At 45.7% G+C, this 20766-nt stretch overlaps 1 protein-coding gene across 2 annotated transcripts in view; it reads right to left on the bottom strand.

Annotated features, from left to right (window-relative positions):
* Nucleotides 1-535: 535 nt before the first annotated feature.
* The window catches only part of LOC126538765 (uncharacterized), a 76558-nt gene continuing 56327 nt past the window's right edge, over nucleotides 536-20766 (bottom strand). For both annotated transcript variants that reach the window (XM_072289713.1, XM_072289714.1), the window contains exon 3: nucleotides 536-2269. In XM_072289713.1, coding sequence (XP_072145814.1) covers nucleotides 618-2269 — 1652 coding nt within the window. In that variant the 3' untranslated portion in view covers nucleotides 536-617. The remainder of the gene's footprint in view (nucleotides 2270-20766) is intronic.

Genomic DNA, 20766 nt, shown 5'->3' with positions numbered 1-20766 from the left:
TCCAGAACCTAGAGCCAACAAATACATGAATTGGTCCAAAAGAACAAGTTCATATGTACCAAAAGAGAATACCCGGGAAAAACATACAGAGCTTAGAAAGCAGATCATTAAGACATACATAGTGTAATAATTATTACAACGAACATACATAGTTTCTAGGGCTATGCAAACAGTAATTTGAGATAGGGATGAACAATTATTACTTTTCGAATAATGAAAAGCCACAATATCACAAAGCAAAGTACTGATTTTACCGTCTTCATTCTATTGAGGTTTAACTAAACGTCTATGTTTTTTTCTCAGCTGTAAAGGCCTTGTGTGGGTCACTTTTCATAATTTCTTTATCTCTATGTTATATTACCTGCTAAAAAAGATCTAGAGCAAATATGGGGACCTGAAAAAAGTGTTTCAGGGACCGTATCAGATCACATCGAGACCTGATGCAGTAGAACAATATGCAACATGCTACACGCCCATAGACATCTAACTCAAATTCTAGTTCAACATATTTGTTGACCTACCCTGCAGTATCACGGTGTTGTGCTCTCCGCTTATGTCCGCTCAAACTACGAGACTGCTTAAAGGACAGGGAGCAGACAGTACAAATGTATGGCCGGTCACCTGTATGAATGCGCTGGTGTACCTTCATTGCACTCTTTAACGAGAAGCCCTGAAGGCATAAAGGGTACTGATATGTTTTCACCTGTGTGGGTGTGCAGGTGTTCATTCAGGCGGTTCTTTCGTGAGAAGCTCTGAGAGCATGAAGGGCACTGATATGGCTTCTCGCCTGTGTGGGTGCGCAGGTGGAATTTCATGCTGCGCTTTTGTGAGAAGGTCTGAAGGCATGAAGGACACTGATATGGCTTCTCGCGTGTGTGGGTGCGCAGGTGGTATTTCAGGCTGGCCTTTAGTGAGTAGCTCTTAAGGCATAAAGGGCACTGAAATGGCTTCTCACCTGTGTGGGTACGCATGTGTTCGTTCAGGTTGTTCTTTCGCGAGTAACTCTGAAAGCATGAAGGGCACTGATATGGCTTCTCGCCTGTGTGGGTGCGCAGGTGGTATTTCAGGCTGACCTTTAGTGAGTAGCTCTTAAGGCACGAAGGGCACTGAAATGGCTTCTCGCCTGTGTGGATACGCAGGTGTTCGTTCAGGCGGGTCTTATGCGAGAAGCTCTGAGAGCATGAAGGGCACTGATATGGCTGCTTCTCGCCTGTGTGGGTGCGCAGGTGGGACTTCATGCTGGCCTTTTGTGCAAAACTCTTAAGGCATGAAGGGCACTGAAATGGCTTCTCACCTGTGTGGGTGCGCTGGTGTTCATTCAGGGAAAACTTTCGTGAGAAGCACCGAGAGCATGAAGGGCACTTATAAGGCTTCTCGCCTGTGTGAGTACGCAGGTGGGCTTTCAGGCCGGCCTTTTGTGAGAAGCTCCGAAGGCATGAAGGGCACTGAAATGGCTTCTCACCTGTGTGGGTGCGCAGGTGTTCATTCAGGTGACCCATTCGCAAGAAACTCTGAGAGCACGAATGACACTGATATGGCTTCTCGCCTGTGTGGATGCGCAGGTGTGATTTCAGGCTGGCATTCTGTGAGAAGCTCTGAAGGCACGAAGGGCACTCAAATGGCCTTTCACATGTGTGGGTGCGCAGGTGTTCGTTCAGGCGGTTCTTTCGCGAGAAGCTCCGAGAGTATGAAGGGCACTGATATGGCTTCTCGCCTGTGTGGGTGCACAGGTGGCATTTCATGCTGGCCTTTCGTGAGAAGCTATGAGGGCATGAAGGGCATTGAAATGGCTTCTCACCTGTGTGGGTGCGCAGGTGTATAATGAGGTTGCCCTTTTCTGAGAAGCTCTGTGAGCATGAAGGGCACTGATGTGGCTTCTCATCTGTGTGGGTGCGCAGGTGTATCGTAAGCTTGCCTTTTTCTGAGAAGTTCCGAGAGCATGAAGGGCACTGATATGGCTTCTCGCCTGTGTGGGTGTGCAGGTGTTTCATAACGCTGCCCTTTTCTGAGAAGCTCCGAGAGCATGAAGGGCCCTGATAGGGCTTCTCACCTGTGTGAGTGCGCAAGTGGATTTTTAGGTGGCTCTTTCGTGAAAAGCTGCGAGAGCATGAAGGGCACTGATATGGCTTCTCGTCAGTATCGATGCTGGCATGTGCGTCCCGATGAAACAATTTATCAGCCTCGTGGTCACATAGGTCACATCGGTGAAGGAATCCTTGCTTTTTGTTGTCACATGTGGCAGTTGATGGAGAAATAGGAGGCCTCGATGCTGCACAAATAAAACAAAAGTAATTAAAGATAGCATGAAATGCCAAAAAGAAAACAGGTGCTGAATTTAATTGCAAGCTTTCTTTTTTTGGGAGGGGAGACCTTGAAGGTGATTTCAAGTATGAATAAACAAACAAAATTTTGATGGTCCTTTTATTTTTACTAATAGTTCTGCATTTGAATGCTTGACGATGATGTTTGTGATGTCCGCCTATAATAGAAATTATGTTTTACAAGGGTGTAAAATTAGAAAGTCAGAGAATGTGGAGTGTTCGAAGATTTTGACGGATTTTTAGGAACCTTAACAAACAGTTTAAAAATGTTATGAACCAGCTTGCTCTCTGATCCTGAATGAGCACTTGAGGCTCGGAGGCCGTACTCGGCACTAGCAAAGCTTAGGATTCTCTGGCACAACAAATTTGTCTCATGTAAGGCTTCATCAGTCGGTTTCTGGATGCCGCACCCTCCTTCTCTACCTCCTTCTCTACCTCTCTACCTTTAGACCCTCTAGGCGAGGGTCTAAACGAAAACCCACACAGATCCCCACAAACATCCCCACAATTGACCTAGCTTATTATGGGGAAATGTCAGCTGATGGCGGGCAATAGTGCAACTGCCAAAACCACCGCCAAAGTTCTAGGCTGGCGTGCTACATAATCAGCTACCTCACATGGAGAGTTTGTCGGTGTTGGCACTTTCACATTTCAATGTTAAGTTAGAATACTGAGCCGCCAACCACAATTATGAATTTCTGGCAAGAACATTCGAATAATTGTGCGGGCAGTCTGAAAATGGTAACCTTAGTGGGGAAAATAATTTCAGTTTTTATAGCACCAACGGTATGTAAAGTGTACTTAATTTTGCCCAGTGATGTGCTAAACTGGTGTCCTGCTTAATCAAACTACCGCGATGACGGACACCGAGGAGGTGTTCCGCTTTCCTTTGTCTCGCACCTCGATGCACGTCGCACAGAGTAAAAAAAAAATGTAGATACAGTAGAACCTCGTTCATACATTTTGGAAAAAACCGCGAAAAAATTACACTAACTAGGAAAACGTACGATGCGAAGTAGCTAAAAAAATTTGTGACTCAACTTTTGTTGTCATCTACGTAACGCAAAGCGTCGCACTGATTGTTGCGGCACGATCCGCCGACGCGCGTCGAGCTGGTGGTGCTCCAACGGCCTGAGACCCGCTTAGCTGTTTTTCTATTCCGTGGTGTTGTATGAGGGCGACGGGAAACCGAAACGAAATCGACCTGAGGGGCGACGCCTGACGCCGCCAAAGCTAAACACGATGCCCACATAGCGCCGCCTGCAGGAGGGAACGGCGGCTCGTTTGGATTACCGCCTACTAAAAGCGTGCTGTACGCTACCAATGGCACTACGCGCCACTCGCCGTAAAAGAGATAGGTGAAGATATTTATCGCAATAGGTTTGGCGGTGACAGCTGTGAATGTGAACTGTGCGCGCCGTCGTTTCCACGTGAGACAGACGGCCACAAACTGTTCTTGATTCCGCGCACTTCGCGCCTTTTCTTCGTCACATGGGATACAGCCGCCGGAAAACGCATGTAATCGCAGTGTTTAGCAGGGAACGGCGGCGCGTATCGGTTCTCGCCTATTGTAAGCATGCCCTACACTTCCAACGGCAACACGCGCTGTCAAACAGATAGGCGAAGATGCTTATCATAATATGATTCTGGGCGATAGCTGTGAATGCCGCGTGCAACGACCCCGAAGATTTGCTGGTATCGATATGAGAAACTAAGTGCGCACCGGCATTTTCACGTGAGACGGGCAGGTGAGTATTGCAGTGAAGCTGGCACGGCAGGCAGCTGTATACCGTTCTTTATCCTGCGCACTTCACGCATTTTCTTCTTTACGTGAGACCTAGTGGCCAGAGAACGTATTATACGAATGCAGTTTGGCGACGTGCTGAACGTTGGTGCCAAAAAATCGTGTCCAGGAATGTAACGCCGTTAAAAAATGACCGCAACTTTATTGGGTCTTTTTTCTGTGTGCACACGATTGCGAATATTGGCACCAGTGAAATGTCAGTAACGGGAACGTATTATTGAGATTCTACCGTATATCTGCACGAAGTTTGACTCTGCAATGCCATCTGATTGGGCTGCGATGCACGAATTCTGTTTCGCGAAAGCATTTCCAGTAGTTGTCAGCATGTCGTCCTCGGACTCAATCTCAGCCTCTGGCCTAGCGCGTGATCTCAAAACCAATCACCAAGGTGCTTTACTGCTTTGAACAAATTTGAGGCCACTTTGCCGGAACAACCTGCCGTGCGCCCACCATCACGTTGGCTGGCAGTGAGTTTTAGAGCGGTAACTCTTAGGCGCCCGTTCCTGCAGCGAGCGTCAGCGTCGCCATCCTACCTCGCAACCGAGCGAATAGCAAATCGAAAGAGCGAACGTGGGGTGCAGCGGTAGATAAAAAAAGCAACGAGAGCGAAGAGAGCACGATGGGAAAAATGGAGGAGGAGGGTATGGCGAAAGCATGAGAAGAAAGGCGTACGTAGTGCTGCGCACGAGGGTCTTCGTAGCGACGATGGCCACAATACGTGTGCACCGTTTGTGTAGAAAAAAAGCGCTGCATGAGCGGAGGTTGTCTGCGGCGGCTGCTGTGGATCGCGCCCACGCATCACTCGCATGCAGGCAGTGTCGGAATCGTCGCTGAATTTTTTATGGCCATATAATGCAAAGAGCTTAAACAGAGGCTTAACCAGCAACACTTTCTCAATATGCCGCGGCGAATGTTGCTGTTTGGTGCACTGTCGACCAATGTATAAGTATATCCGCCGTATGTCATTTTAAAGTCGTGCAGTTGGCTCGCCAATAATAAAGAGAGATATTGGAGAAACAGTGTAAAAATTATGCGTGGCTCTGCTATCGCAAACACCAGAGACCAGTGGAGCTGGGGGAAGGCCATTAAGGTAGTGCCAGAGTCCTTCCATGTTTTTCTGGTCACGAAACTCCGCCGTCACGCTATGGGAGAGGTTCATATGCTGCCCAAAAGTGCCGCGACGCGGCGCCACTGTGCCACAGAGGGCATCGTTCGCGCGTTCGCGTACCGAAACGCGTGCGCAGTGCGAGGCGAGCTGAGTGATCGGGTGCGTTCTGTGCATGTGCTGCGCTATTTCTCGAGTGCTGGGCTGTTTAGTTGAAGTGGCGGGGTGGGACAACGATGCCGAACACGTGTTGCAAGTAACAGCTGAAGAAGTAGAATGGTGGTATCTCTAACAAGCCATTTAAAAAAAAATAGCTGTATGTCGCTACTTGTGTTCGTTTGAGAGTTGTTTTGCCATGTGCTATGAAATGCTTATGCTTTACACTTTCTTGTTTATAGAAGCAATCGATTATGCATTCTGTATTTATTGCCGGAATCTTGGAAGAACGCTAACATAATCCTAATCCATAAGAAAGGGGACGCCAAAGACTTGAAAAATTATAGACCGATCAGCTTACTGTCAGTTGCCTACAAACTATTTACTAAGGTAATCGCAAATAGAATCAGGAACAGCTTAGACTTCTGTCAAGCAAAGGACCAGGCAGGATTCCGTAAAGGCTACTCAACAATAGACCATATTCACACTATCAATCAGGTGATAGAGAAATGTGCGGAATATAACCAACCCTTATATATAGCTTTCATTGATTACGAGAAAGCCTTTGATTCTGTCGAAACCTCAGCAGTCATGGAGGCATTACGGAACCAGGGTGTAGACGAGCCTTATGTAAAAATACTGAAAGATATCTATAGCGGCTCCACAGCCACCGTAGTCCTCCATAAAGAAAGCAACAAAATCCCAATAAAGAAAGGCGTCAGGCAGGGAGATACGATCTCTCCAATGCTATTCACAGCGTGTTTACGGGAGGTATTCAGAGACCTCGAATGGGAAGAATTGGGGATAAAAGTTAATGGAGAATACCTTAGTAACTTGCGATTCGCTGATGATATTGCCTTGCTTAGTAACTGCGGGGACCAATTGCAATGCATCCTCACTGACTTGGTGAGGCAAAGCAGAAGAGTGGGTCTAAAAATTAATCTGCAGAAAACTAAAGTAATGTTTAACAGTCTCGGAAGAGAACAGCAATTTACAATAGGTAGCGAGGCACTGGAAGTGGTAAGGGAATACATCTACTTAGGGCAGGTACTGACGGCGGATCCGGATCATGAGACGGAAATAATCAGAAGAATAAGAATGGGCTGGGGTGCGTTTGGCAGGCATTCTCAGATCATGAACAGCAGGTTGCCATTATCCCTCAAGAGAAAAGTGTATAATAGCTGTGTCTTACCAGTACTCACCTACGGGGCAGAAACCTGGAGGCTTACGAAAAGGGGTTCTACTCAAATTGAGGACGACGCAACGAGCTATGGAAAGAAGAATGATAGGTGTAACGTTAAGGGATAAGAAAAGAGCAGATTGGGTGAGGGAACAAACGCGAGTTAATGACATCTTAGTTGAAATCAAGAAAAAGAAATGGGCATGGGCAGGACATGTAATAAGGAGGGAAGATAACCGATGGTCATTAAGGGTTACGGACTGGATTCCAAGGGAAGGAAAGCGTAGCAGGGGGCGGCAGAAAGTTAGGTGGGTGGATGAGATTAAGAAGTTTGCAGGGACGACATGCACAATTAGTACATGACCGGGGTTGTTGGAGAACTATGGGAGAGGCCTTTGCCCTGCAGTGGGCGTAACCAGGCTGATGATGATGATGATTTATTGCCATTCGTTTGCTGGTGTTTGTTTCCTGCCCCCCCAATGCATATCTCTCGCGTTTGATGTTATTTCTTTATGCTTATTATATCAGTGTCATTCTTTTAACAAACTTCTTGCATTGTGAATGGTGGACCATTCGTGACCGGACGCCTCTGTGCTGTCTGTATTTCGCTCCGCTTATTTTACATGATAAATAAATGATCGTGCTTGTATGTTGTTTTTGCACCAACACGTTCTATTTCTTTTCTTAATCGAATTATAAAGTTTTCAAGATAATGTAAATAGTTGCGCATTAAGAACCAAAATACCTAGTCTCGTCGTTTCTGCGTCGAAACCACGAGCAGCGTGAGCAGCTGGGCTTACTGACGCTTCTAAACGACTGCTTGCTAAGGCAATTGCCTAATTACAATACAGCTAGTTTCAACTGCGCAGGTCCTAACACTTCACGTTCGCCTTAATCCGTTGCTAAAAGCCGCACCGAAGACATTTAGTAGCGAAGTTTGTCTTGCGTTAATCCTACCTAAATCTCATTCAGAAATGGCATCGCTTTGCAGAGAAATCTTAAGCGCACGAAGCAGCTCAATTTCCTTTTCTTTGTCATTAAGTATTCTACGGTAGCAGCCCTTTGCAATAACAATTTGATGCTTTTGATCTCCTTATAAGATACTGCCCACAGTCAGAGTCCATCTCTGCCACAGTTTAAAAGAAAGTTAACAGCTGTGCTCGGCGAACAATCTGGCGCTATGCGCAACGGAGAGTTGGCGCTTACTTACTGGTAACCGGGGGTGACAGCCCATATGTTTGCATCTGGTGATAAGTGGGACCACTGGTGCTTTATTGCGAATGCGCGGTGTTTAATTTCAGGCAAATATTAAAAAGCGGAGCCCACTGAAGCGTTGAGGCGAACGGCGATGATATAGAAATCTGGACCGAGACCACCCGGCCGTGACAGCGGACGCATTTCGCCGGGGGCGAAATGCAAAACACCAGTTTATTTAAATTTAGGTGCATTGTAAAGACATTTAGTAGCAAAGTTTGTCTTTCATTAATCCTACCTAAATGTCATACAGAAATGGCATCGCTTTGCAGACTTTTAGGTGCGTTTGAAGATATTTAGTAGCTAAGTTTGTTTTGCATTAATCCTACCTAAATCTCATTCAGACATTTATTTATGTTTATTTAAATTTAGGTGCATTTTAATGGATCCCAGGTGGTCAAAATTAATCCTGAGTCCCCCACTACGGCGTGCCTCATAATCGTATCACGGTTCTGGCTCGTAAAATCCCAGAATTTTTTTCTTTTTTCTGAGACCGCCGAGAGCTCCATGTTATGTGCGGCTTTTCTTTCGTCCCGGGCGCTCATATAATGGCAGAAGACGCGCTCAGGCAGTAATTTAAGCATATTCAATGTTAAAAATAGTTACGTGAAACTAAAGCGACGGTTGAGGAAGTTGAGAAAGCTAGAATACCGAGGCTGCCCCCCACACAACCACACCGGTAGCGGCGTTCGCATGCCCTCTCATGCACGGTTGCGCCTCTAGCGGCGGGCGCTGGCTCTATATGAAACTGAGGCGCCAGTTTCGTGACCATAAAAAAAAAATGGAAGGACTCTGGTAGTGCCAAACCGCACGGAAGACACACGAGCGCCGGCAACGCGTATCTACGGCGTTCGCGCCAAAGGCGTCTACTACGGCGTCCGCGATTCGCATGGCTAACGCAGTAGCAGACGCAGCGGTTGTCTCCATTCTGTACGGAGCGGCGGGCGAGGAGGACATCGAGGCACCCTAGCAGCCACCGGAGAAGGACGCTCCTCCTCCCTCGCCTGACCCCCCTGCCTTGCGCGCGCTCGCGTGCGTACCGCTCCTTCTCCCACGCTAGGATCCACCCGATCCTAACATTTCACTTCGCGCAGCATAGCGCCGCGTTGCTATGCTGCGCGATGCTATTTTTATACTCTGCTTTTCTTCTCAGCTCTCTCTCTCCCCCAGCTCGGCGAAACTGCGCACGTCAAGAGAAACCCATCGTGCTTCTAACAGCTCCATTGTAATATTGTTCATGGCCTTGATATCTGTGACACTGAGCCCATCATCAGAGGTGGAACAGTCATTTCACACTTCGGCGCAGGTCCTTGCGCAGGCAAAAAGCCGAGTTTGCGTACGAGAAAACACTTCTGGAACTGAGTCCGATGGACGTGTGCTTACCATATACCATGAAAATTTTAACTGATATAGTCCATTGGTTATTGAAACGAGTTTGCACGAGGCTTACCTTATAAGCAGGGTCTGGAAATAATGCGGTGCTTCACACCGCAACGCACAAAGGGCGCTACAGACGGGTTCGTCGATACGGCGCAGAGAAGGAACCCCAGAAAGATAGATCATCATCAAAACCATGTTTATTAACCCAGAATGCAACACAGCGCGACAGTCTCAGCTTGTGCACAAAGGCTTACCGCAAGACCGATCAGCACGCGCGCCTGCACTTAACATGATATCACGCAATATAGTCGTGTCATGCCAGGTACTTTAGGGAGTTTTCGAATAAGGGTGGCAAAGGGTTCGCGGCCGCAACAGAAACAGTGTCAGCGCCACTGCGCATGCGCGAGCCGCGAACAGCGTTTTGCATTTGCATCGGTGACTATTTCAATGAAATAGCACAGCGACCCAAGCTCGACGCAAAACTTTTCCTTCAACAAACATGCCGTCACCCATCGAAGTGGTGGCTCTGGCAGGGTACCGCATTTAACCTCATTCACTAAGAACATTTCAAACTATGCACCACGCGGGACTCTGATGGCAGCGGTTCTTTTCCAAAGACCCACTTTCACTCACAAACATAGCAAAAGCTTAACTTTCTTCCTAAAACGTGATATGCCCCTTCGGCAAACACCATAGTACCACGCATGTTCGATGAACACCGAAATAAAGTGGCAGCAATACGGTAGTGGCCTTACATTGTACTTCCGTCAGAAAAAGTGCGTATGATGAACAGGACGGCTCCGACAAACCCATGGAGTATGGAGGGGACTCTGCTTCCTTCTATAATGATGATGATAACGTGTTGGTTCTGATTGCAATCTTCCTAGCGACGGAAGGAAGGATTCGCTCTTATGCATACGCTGGCGCAGGCTCCGCAAAATTTTTTGCTAAAATGCCGTTTTTTTCGCAGGATGGCGCAAAGGCGTGCACTCGGTGCTGTTTGGTGTCATTGGCGCAGGTATCCCACCACGTGTTAAGCTGGAAATATCGAACACGACTCTATACAGCACCTGAAACTGATTACCATTTTACATTGGTCACAAGAGGGAGCAGCACAGAGCCTTCCTAGGCGCCAGTGCGATTGCTCAATGCAGCCTGAAAGGCGATGCTGCCCTGTTGCCCATGGAGCCCGCACACGCTGGGGTGGAAGGCATTCAAAATAAAGAACACTCCAAGGATAGAACCATAATACGATCCAGGCTCAATTGGGGAAGCTTCATTTGGTACACTGCAAAGCTATAATACAGCTGCTGGTCTTCGCCATACCACTTTGATGGTGTGCAGAAACTGTGCTCGAGGACCAAGCCTCGTTTTGAAAAAGTCAAGGAACACTTGCGGCATAGGGAGGGCGTAGATTTCTCATATTTTGCTGAAATATAGCAGGGTTCAGTGCAATCAGTGGGGCAGTAGCATCACTGTGTGAATACCTAGGCTCAGTAGCATTTCCGTTTTTTTAACCATTGTTTCGGCACCTGCAATGCTCAATTTGTGATGTGTCAAAATTATTTAGCTGAAAACACACTCTAAGTGTGTAAAAAAGAAGTTATGTCAGCGTGGACAACATGAATCGTGCAGAAACATCAGCGTTCATGGATCCATCTTTAGTGTTTCGCACCGCTGAATTCCACCATGGTGGTATCGTTCGAAAGGTCAGTGTTTCACCTTTTCGTTCCCACACTCCTCACACAAGAGCAAATGCAACAATAAAAAATATTCAGGTGAAGGTCTCACAAATTTTCCATGGCAAGGGGCCCTCCTAATGGCTCATCACGCCAGCAAGCTAAGAGAGGCCTCATGACTAGCTGTTGCTACGGCAAGTGTGAAACAACGCTCCAGTTGGCATTGACAGGCCTGCTTCCAAGTTGGTCCACCATTTCTTGTTTGATCACACCTTGATTTTACAAGCAGCATTTGTTCAACGCTTGTTTCGAGAAGTTCGCAACTGGACTCATTTACGGAAACAAAGCACGATCATTATCTGATTGCACGCAGAGAAAGAGAAAGCGTTTGTCGCAACTATCAGAAGAGCTATTCATCAGATCGTGCCGGACAGCCAAAGTCTTAGAAGCATCATGCAATTCCATATCACGTTAGCAGTTTAGCTCTAGCAAAGCAAACTGCCCCATGTCATGGAGTCATGGACTACATAACAATGCAGACATAGCACACGTGCCGTTTTACTTAGCAAACCATACAGAACCATAGAGGGTGCACTGGCGCTTACCCTTGCAAGTCTTTGAACAGTCACGGGTTCTTGCAGTGTAACCCTGTTTAGTGACTTGATGCACCTACAACGTCACCATTAGTGGATACAGTGCATTTGCAGCATCTAGAAACGCAAAACGCAGCACAGCGTCTGCTACATGCAATTCGTGTTGAACACAACGTGGATCTCGTGCGCATATTCTCCTGCGGTGTTGTGAGCTTTGCTGTGCGATTAATTTTCACACTTTGAAAGCGAATGCTGCTTCATAGAAGGAGGAAATTTAACCACCTTTATCAAGAAGAATCTAATTGGAGTGCCTTACCATTGAATGAACTGATTTCAACACATTTGGTTTCTTTCCGTTCAGGAAAAGGTGAGCTTCATTCTAAAGCTTTTCTTTTCGTCAGACACAACAGCTAAAATTCCCAACACTTGCAAAGTTTGAGTTAGACTTTCTCAGCATTTGTGTGTGTGTGTGTGTGAGGTGCGTCTGCGTTACAGAAATCTTAAGGATGTCTCCATGAACGGATTTAAGCGAACTTGGTATCGTTTTTTTTTCAGCAAGAACCCAACTACAGGCTAAAGCTTTCTTACTTTGATGACCTTGGCACATTATTATTCACGTGATATGTAATCTAATTAGAGTAAGGTAACTTATCTCCAATGTCGAAAAGTTTTTTATCAATAGGAAAACTGCACCAATTTTTTATCAGCTTTAACCTCTGTGGTGGGCCTTTGAGAATAACCATCTATTACTGATCATTATTTTTCGAATAATAAATTACTAAAACAACCCGAGAGAAGTCAGCGAATTGCAATCTGGCATTTCGTCATATCTGCTTATATAGATTACATACTTTAAATCTGCTTGCACACTTTAAATCTCCATTCAGTGATGTGCCTGCTTACTAAATTTCATCCAACATAAGTTGATAAATAAAATGCGAAGCTTTCCTACGACCCTCGTCGCTATTTAACAGCAATCGAATAACCAGAAGTCTAATCGCTGGCAAACGGAGAAGGTGGCTGCAGTCCATAAATCGGCTGATGTGCACTGTCCTGAGGACCACCACCCTATCTCAACTAGCATTCCATGCAAACTTTTAAAACACCCAATACATTCTCACCTCATCAATTTTCTGAAAAGTAACTCATTCTTTTATTCATGTCAGCAGGGTCTTGAAATAATATTTTATGTGATACCAAAGTTCTTTGTTTCACTAATGATTGGTTCGTCACCTCAGATCAAGGATTTGATGTTGACTTTCACATTTTCCCAAAGCCTTTCGCTCTGCTGTCGTGTTCTACGTGTCCTTAAACTTAAGCACCTTAGCATTCAAGCAAATGTGTCGTCTTGGTAAAGGAGTTTATTTCCAATCAAACTCGGTATGTCGCAGCCACTAACTGCTCATCTACGAATTCACCAGTTACACCCAAAGTGCCACAAGGATCCATCTTGCTGCTCTTGCCATTCTTGATTTATATTTATGATCTTCCTAACTGCGAAATTATTAATTAATCTGTTCGGAGAGGGCTGTGTAACCTACCGCAAGATTACTAACCTTGGTGATTCATATACGTGGCAGAGGGATCTCCACATTATGTCACTCCGGTGTAGCAAATCTATAATCAAACTTAACACAGAGAAGTGTAAATCTATGTGCATATTACATACTGTAAACAATGGCAATCAATATATACTACTGAATGACACTTTGCTATCATAAGTTATCACCCACAAATGTCCTGACCTTCCCACAATTAATTATCTCTGGGGGAAAATGCATCTTTATTTCACTACTAATGGCAATCGCAATTCAAGTATCTAGGTCGTAATTTTTCCTCTTCTGCAAACACTGACACTCTATAAAAACTTAGTTCTCTCAAAACTAAACATGCATCTGCCATTTGGGATAAAAATTAGACATAGCTAAACCTTGCACTTGCCCAGGAAATCAACATTTACTGCATTTACCTCAGTCACTGAAGGCCTCATCCTCTCACGTACTGTAAAAAAAATGCAGCTACATCAGCCGGCAACATTGTTGGGTTACATTCATCAGCTTCCAAATAACCCTGAGGCGCATTTGAATCACTTTGAAACCTGTCACTGGCATAGCCTAGGCAGCATGGCGTGCTGTAGATGTACAGGGGCGGCCACTGCCAGCAGGAACACTGGAGCTCGTGGCAGCCCTCCGCGGAGTGCCACCAACTGCGCCTCATGAAGTCGTGGCAGACAACTCGCCATAGTAGACAACACGCCGGGCTTTTCCGAAATGGCTTCGATTATGCATGCGCCGCAACATTCATGAGGCACCGGTGACGAGGCTCTTCGCATAGCTGTGCCTCCCGTATTCCCGCTAGCATTGGTCGCGATTTTACATACACAAACAATGATCACATCATGCCTACTTGAAAACATGCAAAAAAGGTCTAATGGTGAGTGGAAGCTGAAGGTAATGAGACTATTGCTAAACTGCTGAGACTTCCCACATGGGCAACTGATGATGATGATGACAGCCAGGTGCTGCTTGTTTAGTTGGAACAAAGCCGCCAATGCAAAGACCGTACATGCTCACAATATAGGACGAGTTTGTTGCCGGATCCAACCTTCTTAGCTCTTCGAGACATCTACTGTCTACGAATATTAAAGCAAAGGTAGTGCTGATTAACGATTTTGTTCTCTGCAGCAGTGGTTTAATAAAGCTTCACAAAAGCATTTTCAGGGTCCACAGAGCCCTTGCATGCAAGTTGAATTCAAGTGTACAGTGTGCAGTGCATCATACTTTTCACATGACTATGCAAGGTGGTACTTGCCAACCATGGTAATTAATCAAAGAGGAGGCCACATCATCACTCCTACTACATATACGGCACTTGGCACGTGCCAGGAAACCTTTTTTTGGCAGGGTTGACAAAGCCCATGTTGACAATCTGGTCACACTAGCATCTAGTGTGACACCGGCTAGTTACGGGGGTACAAAAGTTCAAGGGTAGAAAGTCAAGGCAAGCAAGCGTCAAAGCAAGCGTCAAGGCAAGCTGCAATGCATTTTGTGTGGCAGAATTCTTGCATAAAGCTCCCTTCGATTTAACCAAGCTAGCCTGCCACCGGACACTACACCTGGCCTATCAAGACAAGGACCTCGACTTCTTTAAGGCTGCAGAAAAAAAATGCCTCGAAAATGTAAAATTTTGAGAAGTCAACTATATCACAGTACATCCCCATAGTATAATTTCCCAATTTTTTTGTTTTCGAGCGATATGTATTTTTGCATCATCCGAAGACTCATAAAGATCCGGCTGTAAATATTCGCACTCCTGAAATGTGTTGAGCTTTGTTAGATTTTATTTTTCCACTTGTTTACAGTCGCTGACCAATTTGAGATTGTCTCCAGAAAATCGGGCCTACCAAGAAAACGAATTCACAGAAAAATATATCACTTTAGGTATTTACCAAGCGACTTAAACTCGTGAATATGTGAATATGTTTCTGTGACGTGCCATGTTGTCACACCAATAAATTAGCTTGCACATTGACAGAGTGCCGTTCTCATTGTAAACAGCCTGAAGCACCATGCAGGCTTGCGTCATTTCAGAGCTAGTTGGCAACTGTCATTGGCTCCTCAATGCGGGAGTACAACTCATCTTCTTACAGCACCTGACAAACTATTTTGTCGTTAGTAAGTACAGCACAGAACTAGATCTCATTTGCAGCATTGGTGAGCTTCTCCAGCGTCATTTCCACAAGCAAATTCTCGATGAGGTCAGTAGGTGAAGTCTACAGATCAGGTTGCTAGAGCTGCAATCATTGCATGACGGTGGCATTTCACGTTGGATCGCGAAACCTGCGTGGCTCCAGACTGTGTTCTCAGTCAGGGCCTCCCTGCATCCAAAGGCATGCTGACTGCAGTGATAAAGTCAACATTGTAGCTTTCGCCACTGTCCACACAAACCCCCACAAGATAAAGCACACGTGACCAATGGAGCTGCTTGAGAGTCCAGATAATCCCTTGGTCCATTGGCTGCAGGAGTGATGTTGCGGGTGACGGCAAGAATTCCACTTGTATAGTTTTGAGGTCGTTCACATGGCTATGCGCAACGCAGTTGCCCATTGTTATTAGAACTTTTTGTCCTTGACACTCCAACTTCCTCACCAGCTTCTGAATGCGCTCTTTGAATAGATGTTACATTATCCACACTTTTCTGTTGGCTTCATACAGAACTTGAACTCGCGCGCTCTCAAAACATCTCGAATTCTTTCATTTACTGATAATAAGCATCGGAACCTTTTCAGCTCCCAGAATATTGCTGCCCAGAGGAAAGGTCAGCTGTTCCTTGCTGTGCTTGCCACGGTGGCAAGGGTCCCCAATGAACACAAGAGGTTCTTCAGGTAGCAACTTGTAAAACAAGGCAGTTTCATCACAGTTAAATGTGTCTCTGGACATGAACCTATCTTGACGATCATTTTCAGCAGCCGACTCATCTACAGCAGCACTTTCACCACACATCTTCTTAAAGCTTAAGTTGCTTCTTTGCTTAACATTTCGGACCCAGCCATTATTAAATTTAAAACCCTGAATGTCCATATGAAGGGTCAGGGTTACTGGCATTTGATTTAAAGCATCACCGGACACCGACACTTGCACAGCGATCGTGGCTTTCAGCCACATCAGAATAGCTTCCTCAGATTCTGGGTGGGCACCTTGGCTGACATTGTTCTGCCAGGATCCAGTAGATTTCTTGGCAGGTTCCAATACCATCACCTCGTTGCTTATGTAGTCTGACATTGTCTGCTTCAAGATTTCTAATTACTTTGCGACGTCTACATGCGACCGGCCACTTTGCACTTCTCTAAAATGTTGGCTTAATTTTCTGCCGTAAACCTGCTATAATTTCCTCACTTTGAAGTTTGCTTAAGTTGTTTATTTGTCGAGTTGGAGCTGGACGACGAAGGCGCTGTCAGCGCCATTGTTACCAGCTGTGACGAAACCACTAAAGACGATCAGCTGCGTAAGCGGCTAAGCCTGTCTCACAGTACGAAGCTGAAGAGAACCACAATGCGCATGAGAGGCGATATAAACAGTACCACTGACTATATGCACTGACTACCAGGAGGGGGGGGGGGGGGAGTGCTTCAGCGCCCGAGGCCCCTCCGGAGTATCCCGGGGGGGGGGGGGGCTGAGCCTCCCTCCCCGCGATGCCTAAGCCTCCCCCCATCCCTCCCACACCTAAAGTATCACTACTAGAGCTTTTTCACCCACATCATTTGAGGTTTTTTTTTTTACTTTCCTCGACCTTTTCATTAAAATTTTTATTGTGGCTAATAGCTTACTGCATCTTTGTTGGCGTGGTTGTGCACAGATTTTATTTCACACTTTCGCTTTATTTCTGCAAATCCTGACGAGGGCAAGCCCATGAGAAGTACCAGCAGTGGCTGCCTCATACATATTTTCTCATTTCAAAATTGTTTTACATTTACACTGTAAACACTATGCATTCCTAATATATTTATATATATATATATATACAAAGGACAAATTTCATACCTTTTATAGAAAAGGAGGTAGCCAATTAACAGTTATTTCTAAAGGTTTGGATAGCCTATGCCTGGAGAATGAATAGGTTGTTTTATCTTCACCTCGCTTCAAATTGCTTTGCATGCTTTTTTTACTCTGAAAGAAAACCTATACATCTCAGTGGCTCCTTCAGCAGAGTCTCTTATCAACGGCGTGTGAAACGCATGTGAACGATATGTGTCTCAGTATTGCTTCTCTTTCCAGTAAGCAATGCTAAGGACTCACGAAAAAAATTTCCAATAATTTATCACATTTATTAGAGATGGAAACATCTTCATTTGCATGCAAAGGTCATAAATATATAGAGGGTGTCCCAATGAACTATCAATCACCAAAATGTAAAAAGCAGCAATGCGTTACTCGAAGAAAATGGAGTCCATATTGTTTTCAGTACAGTGGAGTGGCTGCCACTAATTTTTTTGTTACTGAGATTTCATTAGGTCAGTGTAATGAATTATCTAGCTTGAGACGTACTACTGTAAATATCACCATCAATGAAGCATTTGTAGGCACAGGCAAGGAACATATAGCTGCGGTATCTTCAGCGACCTACTAATTGCGCACTAATTTTTAACTATTGATGAATACACACTGCTAAATATGGAGAAAACCACCTGACTACGCCCTCACCCGCATCATAAAGCAGGGCCCTCCAACGTGCGACTTTTCGTGCGCAATAGATTGGAAGGCACGGGCCTGTAATTTGGCCGGCTAGCTCACCTAACTATTTCTCCACTCGATTTCTTTCTTTGGGGTTATGTGAAAGACCACGCTTTTATGATCGAGACAGACATCAGATTAGCTGAAGAAAAGGACAACGGATGCCTGCCATAGAATTCCTGTGTCGGCCATCAAGAAAGCCACTGAAAATGTGATAAAGCGGATTCAGTACTGCGTAGCTACATAAGGAGCCCTATACAAACACGTTCTCTATAGGCAGCAGCTGGTGTTGAACGGGGCTTACGAATTCATAGATAATGAAGGCACACTGAAACTGATGTTTTTATACATTTGTTGCAGGAATCTCAATTGCCAATTTGGCGCATTTAGAAGTGGAATATTTTCTTTCTCGAACGCATTGGTTTTGCCTTTTCTTTACAAGTGGGTCGCTTCTCGATCTGTTTGTCTCACTTTTATTTTTTGTCACGAACGTGTTTTTACAGCATGCATACATTTTCATGAAAATAAAACCGTTACTTTAGTTGGCTTTGGTCCGAAGCAAGTTTCTGGTGCAAAATATATAAATGCACGCGCACTCTTTCGATGTGGTGCGAGCAGAGCCGGAATTTTGAAACTTTCTATGCCTATTCCATAGCTTTTCGAGTTTTGCGCGTGGTCAGAGCGGTGCTTTGCCCGTGTTATCAAGGGGCTTTTGTTATCAATGTGATCAGTCGGCCTTGAGAGATGGCTAATAAGTGTGCCATAGAAATGAGAGGAAGGAATAGCTGCGAAATGAGAAACCTGCTTTTGGTGCTCCTTTCGTACCATTGTCAAAGTGATGCGCTCTCTCTTCGGGTTTGCGACAGGCATGCAGCTGTTTTCGATCAGCTTATTTGAAGGCGCTGCTTTACAATGTGGGTGAGAGCGCAGTCACACGGAATTTTTCGTATTTCGTGAGGCTTCTTTGCCAGGCGGAGAAAATTGAACAGAGCTTGAAACATACGAAATTTTGGTAGTTCTTGTACAATGAATCTATGGAGCGCGTGGCAGTACCACGGCAGAGTCCGAATATTCGGGGAAGCACAATATATTGGGTGTCTGAAAAGTCGGTCGGCGAACATATCATTATGCTGCGAAAAAGAACGTATTAGAATTTCACTTAGTGCCAGTAAACATTTTGTAAAGCATTTTGCAATTCTTATGTTGCCACCGCATGCACCTGAATGACAAAGGAATGGTTGGGCATTGGTCAGGTGTCGGAAGATACCTTTGGCACATTCTGCTTGTGCTTGCCAAGTGTACTGTGAAACAAAATAAACGTTTCTTGTTTGTAGTTGTCAAAAAATGGAGACAGCGTCATCGTCTTTGGTATTACGGTGGCGAACACGCCAGCTTGGAAAACTTTGTGCAACACATATAAACACTGCAGAGGGTGCAAAAATAACATGTCAGGGCCCGACTTTATAAGTGCATTTGAAAAGAATGTGATAAAATGAGCAGAATCGTAAAGCAGGATTGTTGTACTGCACTCTCTGAATAGAAACAAAAAAGTATAACTCTTTATTTTCAATGGAAGCTTTGTTGTGCAATGGCTATTCTTTTGACAGTGAACTTGAAGACACTGTGGTGGAATTTGTTTTCTGAGCACCATGCATGAGTTCTCGGATGACAAGAGATTCAATTCATTGCAAAGGCTGACTACTGTCGTTTCACAAAGCGACAACGCTTGACTTTCGCCTCTGCAAAGGTGCATGTGCTTGTAGCACATTCTATCAAGAGTGCAGCAGAATAACTATTCACTCGGACAAACTGGCGGAACAGAAAAATGTCCCGTCGGCCACTGCAGTCTGCAAACACTGTGCAAGAAACCAGAAGCCGCTATCGACGGGAGAGGACCAAAACGAGTGTATGGGCAGCAGTCCCCTCAAGATGCCTACAGGTTGACTGAAGTAATTGCTGGCGTGCACCTCAGATGCCCAATGCATGCTGCTGATTGCATGACGACATTTCTGAGAGCTCGCTTTAGTGGAGGCAAGGATGTTTTGATAACTTGAGAACGAAGAAAAAAAAATTATGGGGTTTTACGTGCCAAAACCACTTTCTGATTATGAGGCACGCCGTAGTGGGGGACTCCGGAAATTTCGACCACCTGGGGTTCTTTAACGTGCACCTAAATCTAAGTACACGGGTGTTTTCGCATTTCGCCTGAGAACGAAGAGTCGACTGGTTTTATTCAAGAGTAAAAGTAGGTTTTCCGTGTGGCTGTGGTGGTGTCCCTGTCGGGCAGCCACTTCGGTTTCAAGAAAAGCAGGGGCAATGACCTCCACAGCTAGGCATACTGTATTTCTGGAGCAAGGGGCAATGACAACCACGGCGAGGCACTGCTCAGTGACAGATGGTCGCTACAAGGACTCTCCTGTAGAATGCCGGAGGCTCTCTAAGGGGAGCCCTTCATTCCGGCTGAAGGTATGAAGAGTTAATGTTCAACATAGGCTGGTTTTATATAGTCGAATGACACTGTCTCTGCCGTGAATGTCACTATTCAAGGCTTTCTCTGAACACGAAACCACACGAAAGGGGCCTTCATAGGAAGGAGTCAAGTGTAGCTTGATAGAGTCGCGCCACAGAAAGACGGGCGTGGTTGAGTCCATTGCTGGGAAACTAAACATAGACTGCCCGCGGGCGATATGTGGGGGGGTGTAGGTCGAAGTTGGTAGAGCCAGAATTGTAGCCCAAGTGCTGCACGGCCGCTGGCGGAGTGCCTTGCTGGGTGTCAAAAAACTGGCCTCGAATGCAGATTGCTAAGACAAAGAACGTCTCGGCTGCCTTGACACCGAGGTCATCCTTGGTCATTGTTCACAGCCCCAGCAGTACTAGGGGTAGCCTGTGCACCCATATTGCTGTCTGTCGAGTGTGGTGGTCGATGACACCTCGAATTGTCGGTGGAGAGACTCGACCATGCCGTTGCTTTGTGGGTGGTAAGCTGTGTTATGAAGGCGCGTGGTGAGCAGTCTTGCCAGGGCAGAAAAAAAGCAAGCTTTGGAACTGTCAGCCCTGGTCAGTA

This window comes from Dermacentor andersoni, chromosome 8, assembly GCF_023375885.2.
Source record: "Dermacentor andersoni chromosome 8, qqDerAnde1_hic_scaffold, whole genome shotgun sequence".
In the NCBI taxonomy this organism is placed as follows: domain Eukaryota; kingdom Metazoa; phylum Arthropoda; class Arachnida; order Ixodida; family Ixodidae; genus Dermacentor; species Dermacentor andersoni.
The sequence above is the reverse complement of the archived record's forward strand: the minus strand, read 5'-3'. Positions and strand labels throughout refer to the sequence as shown.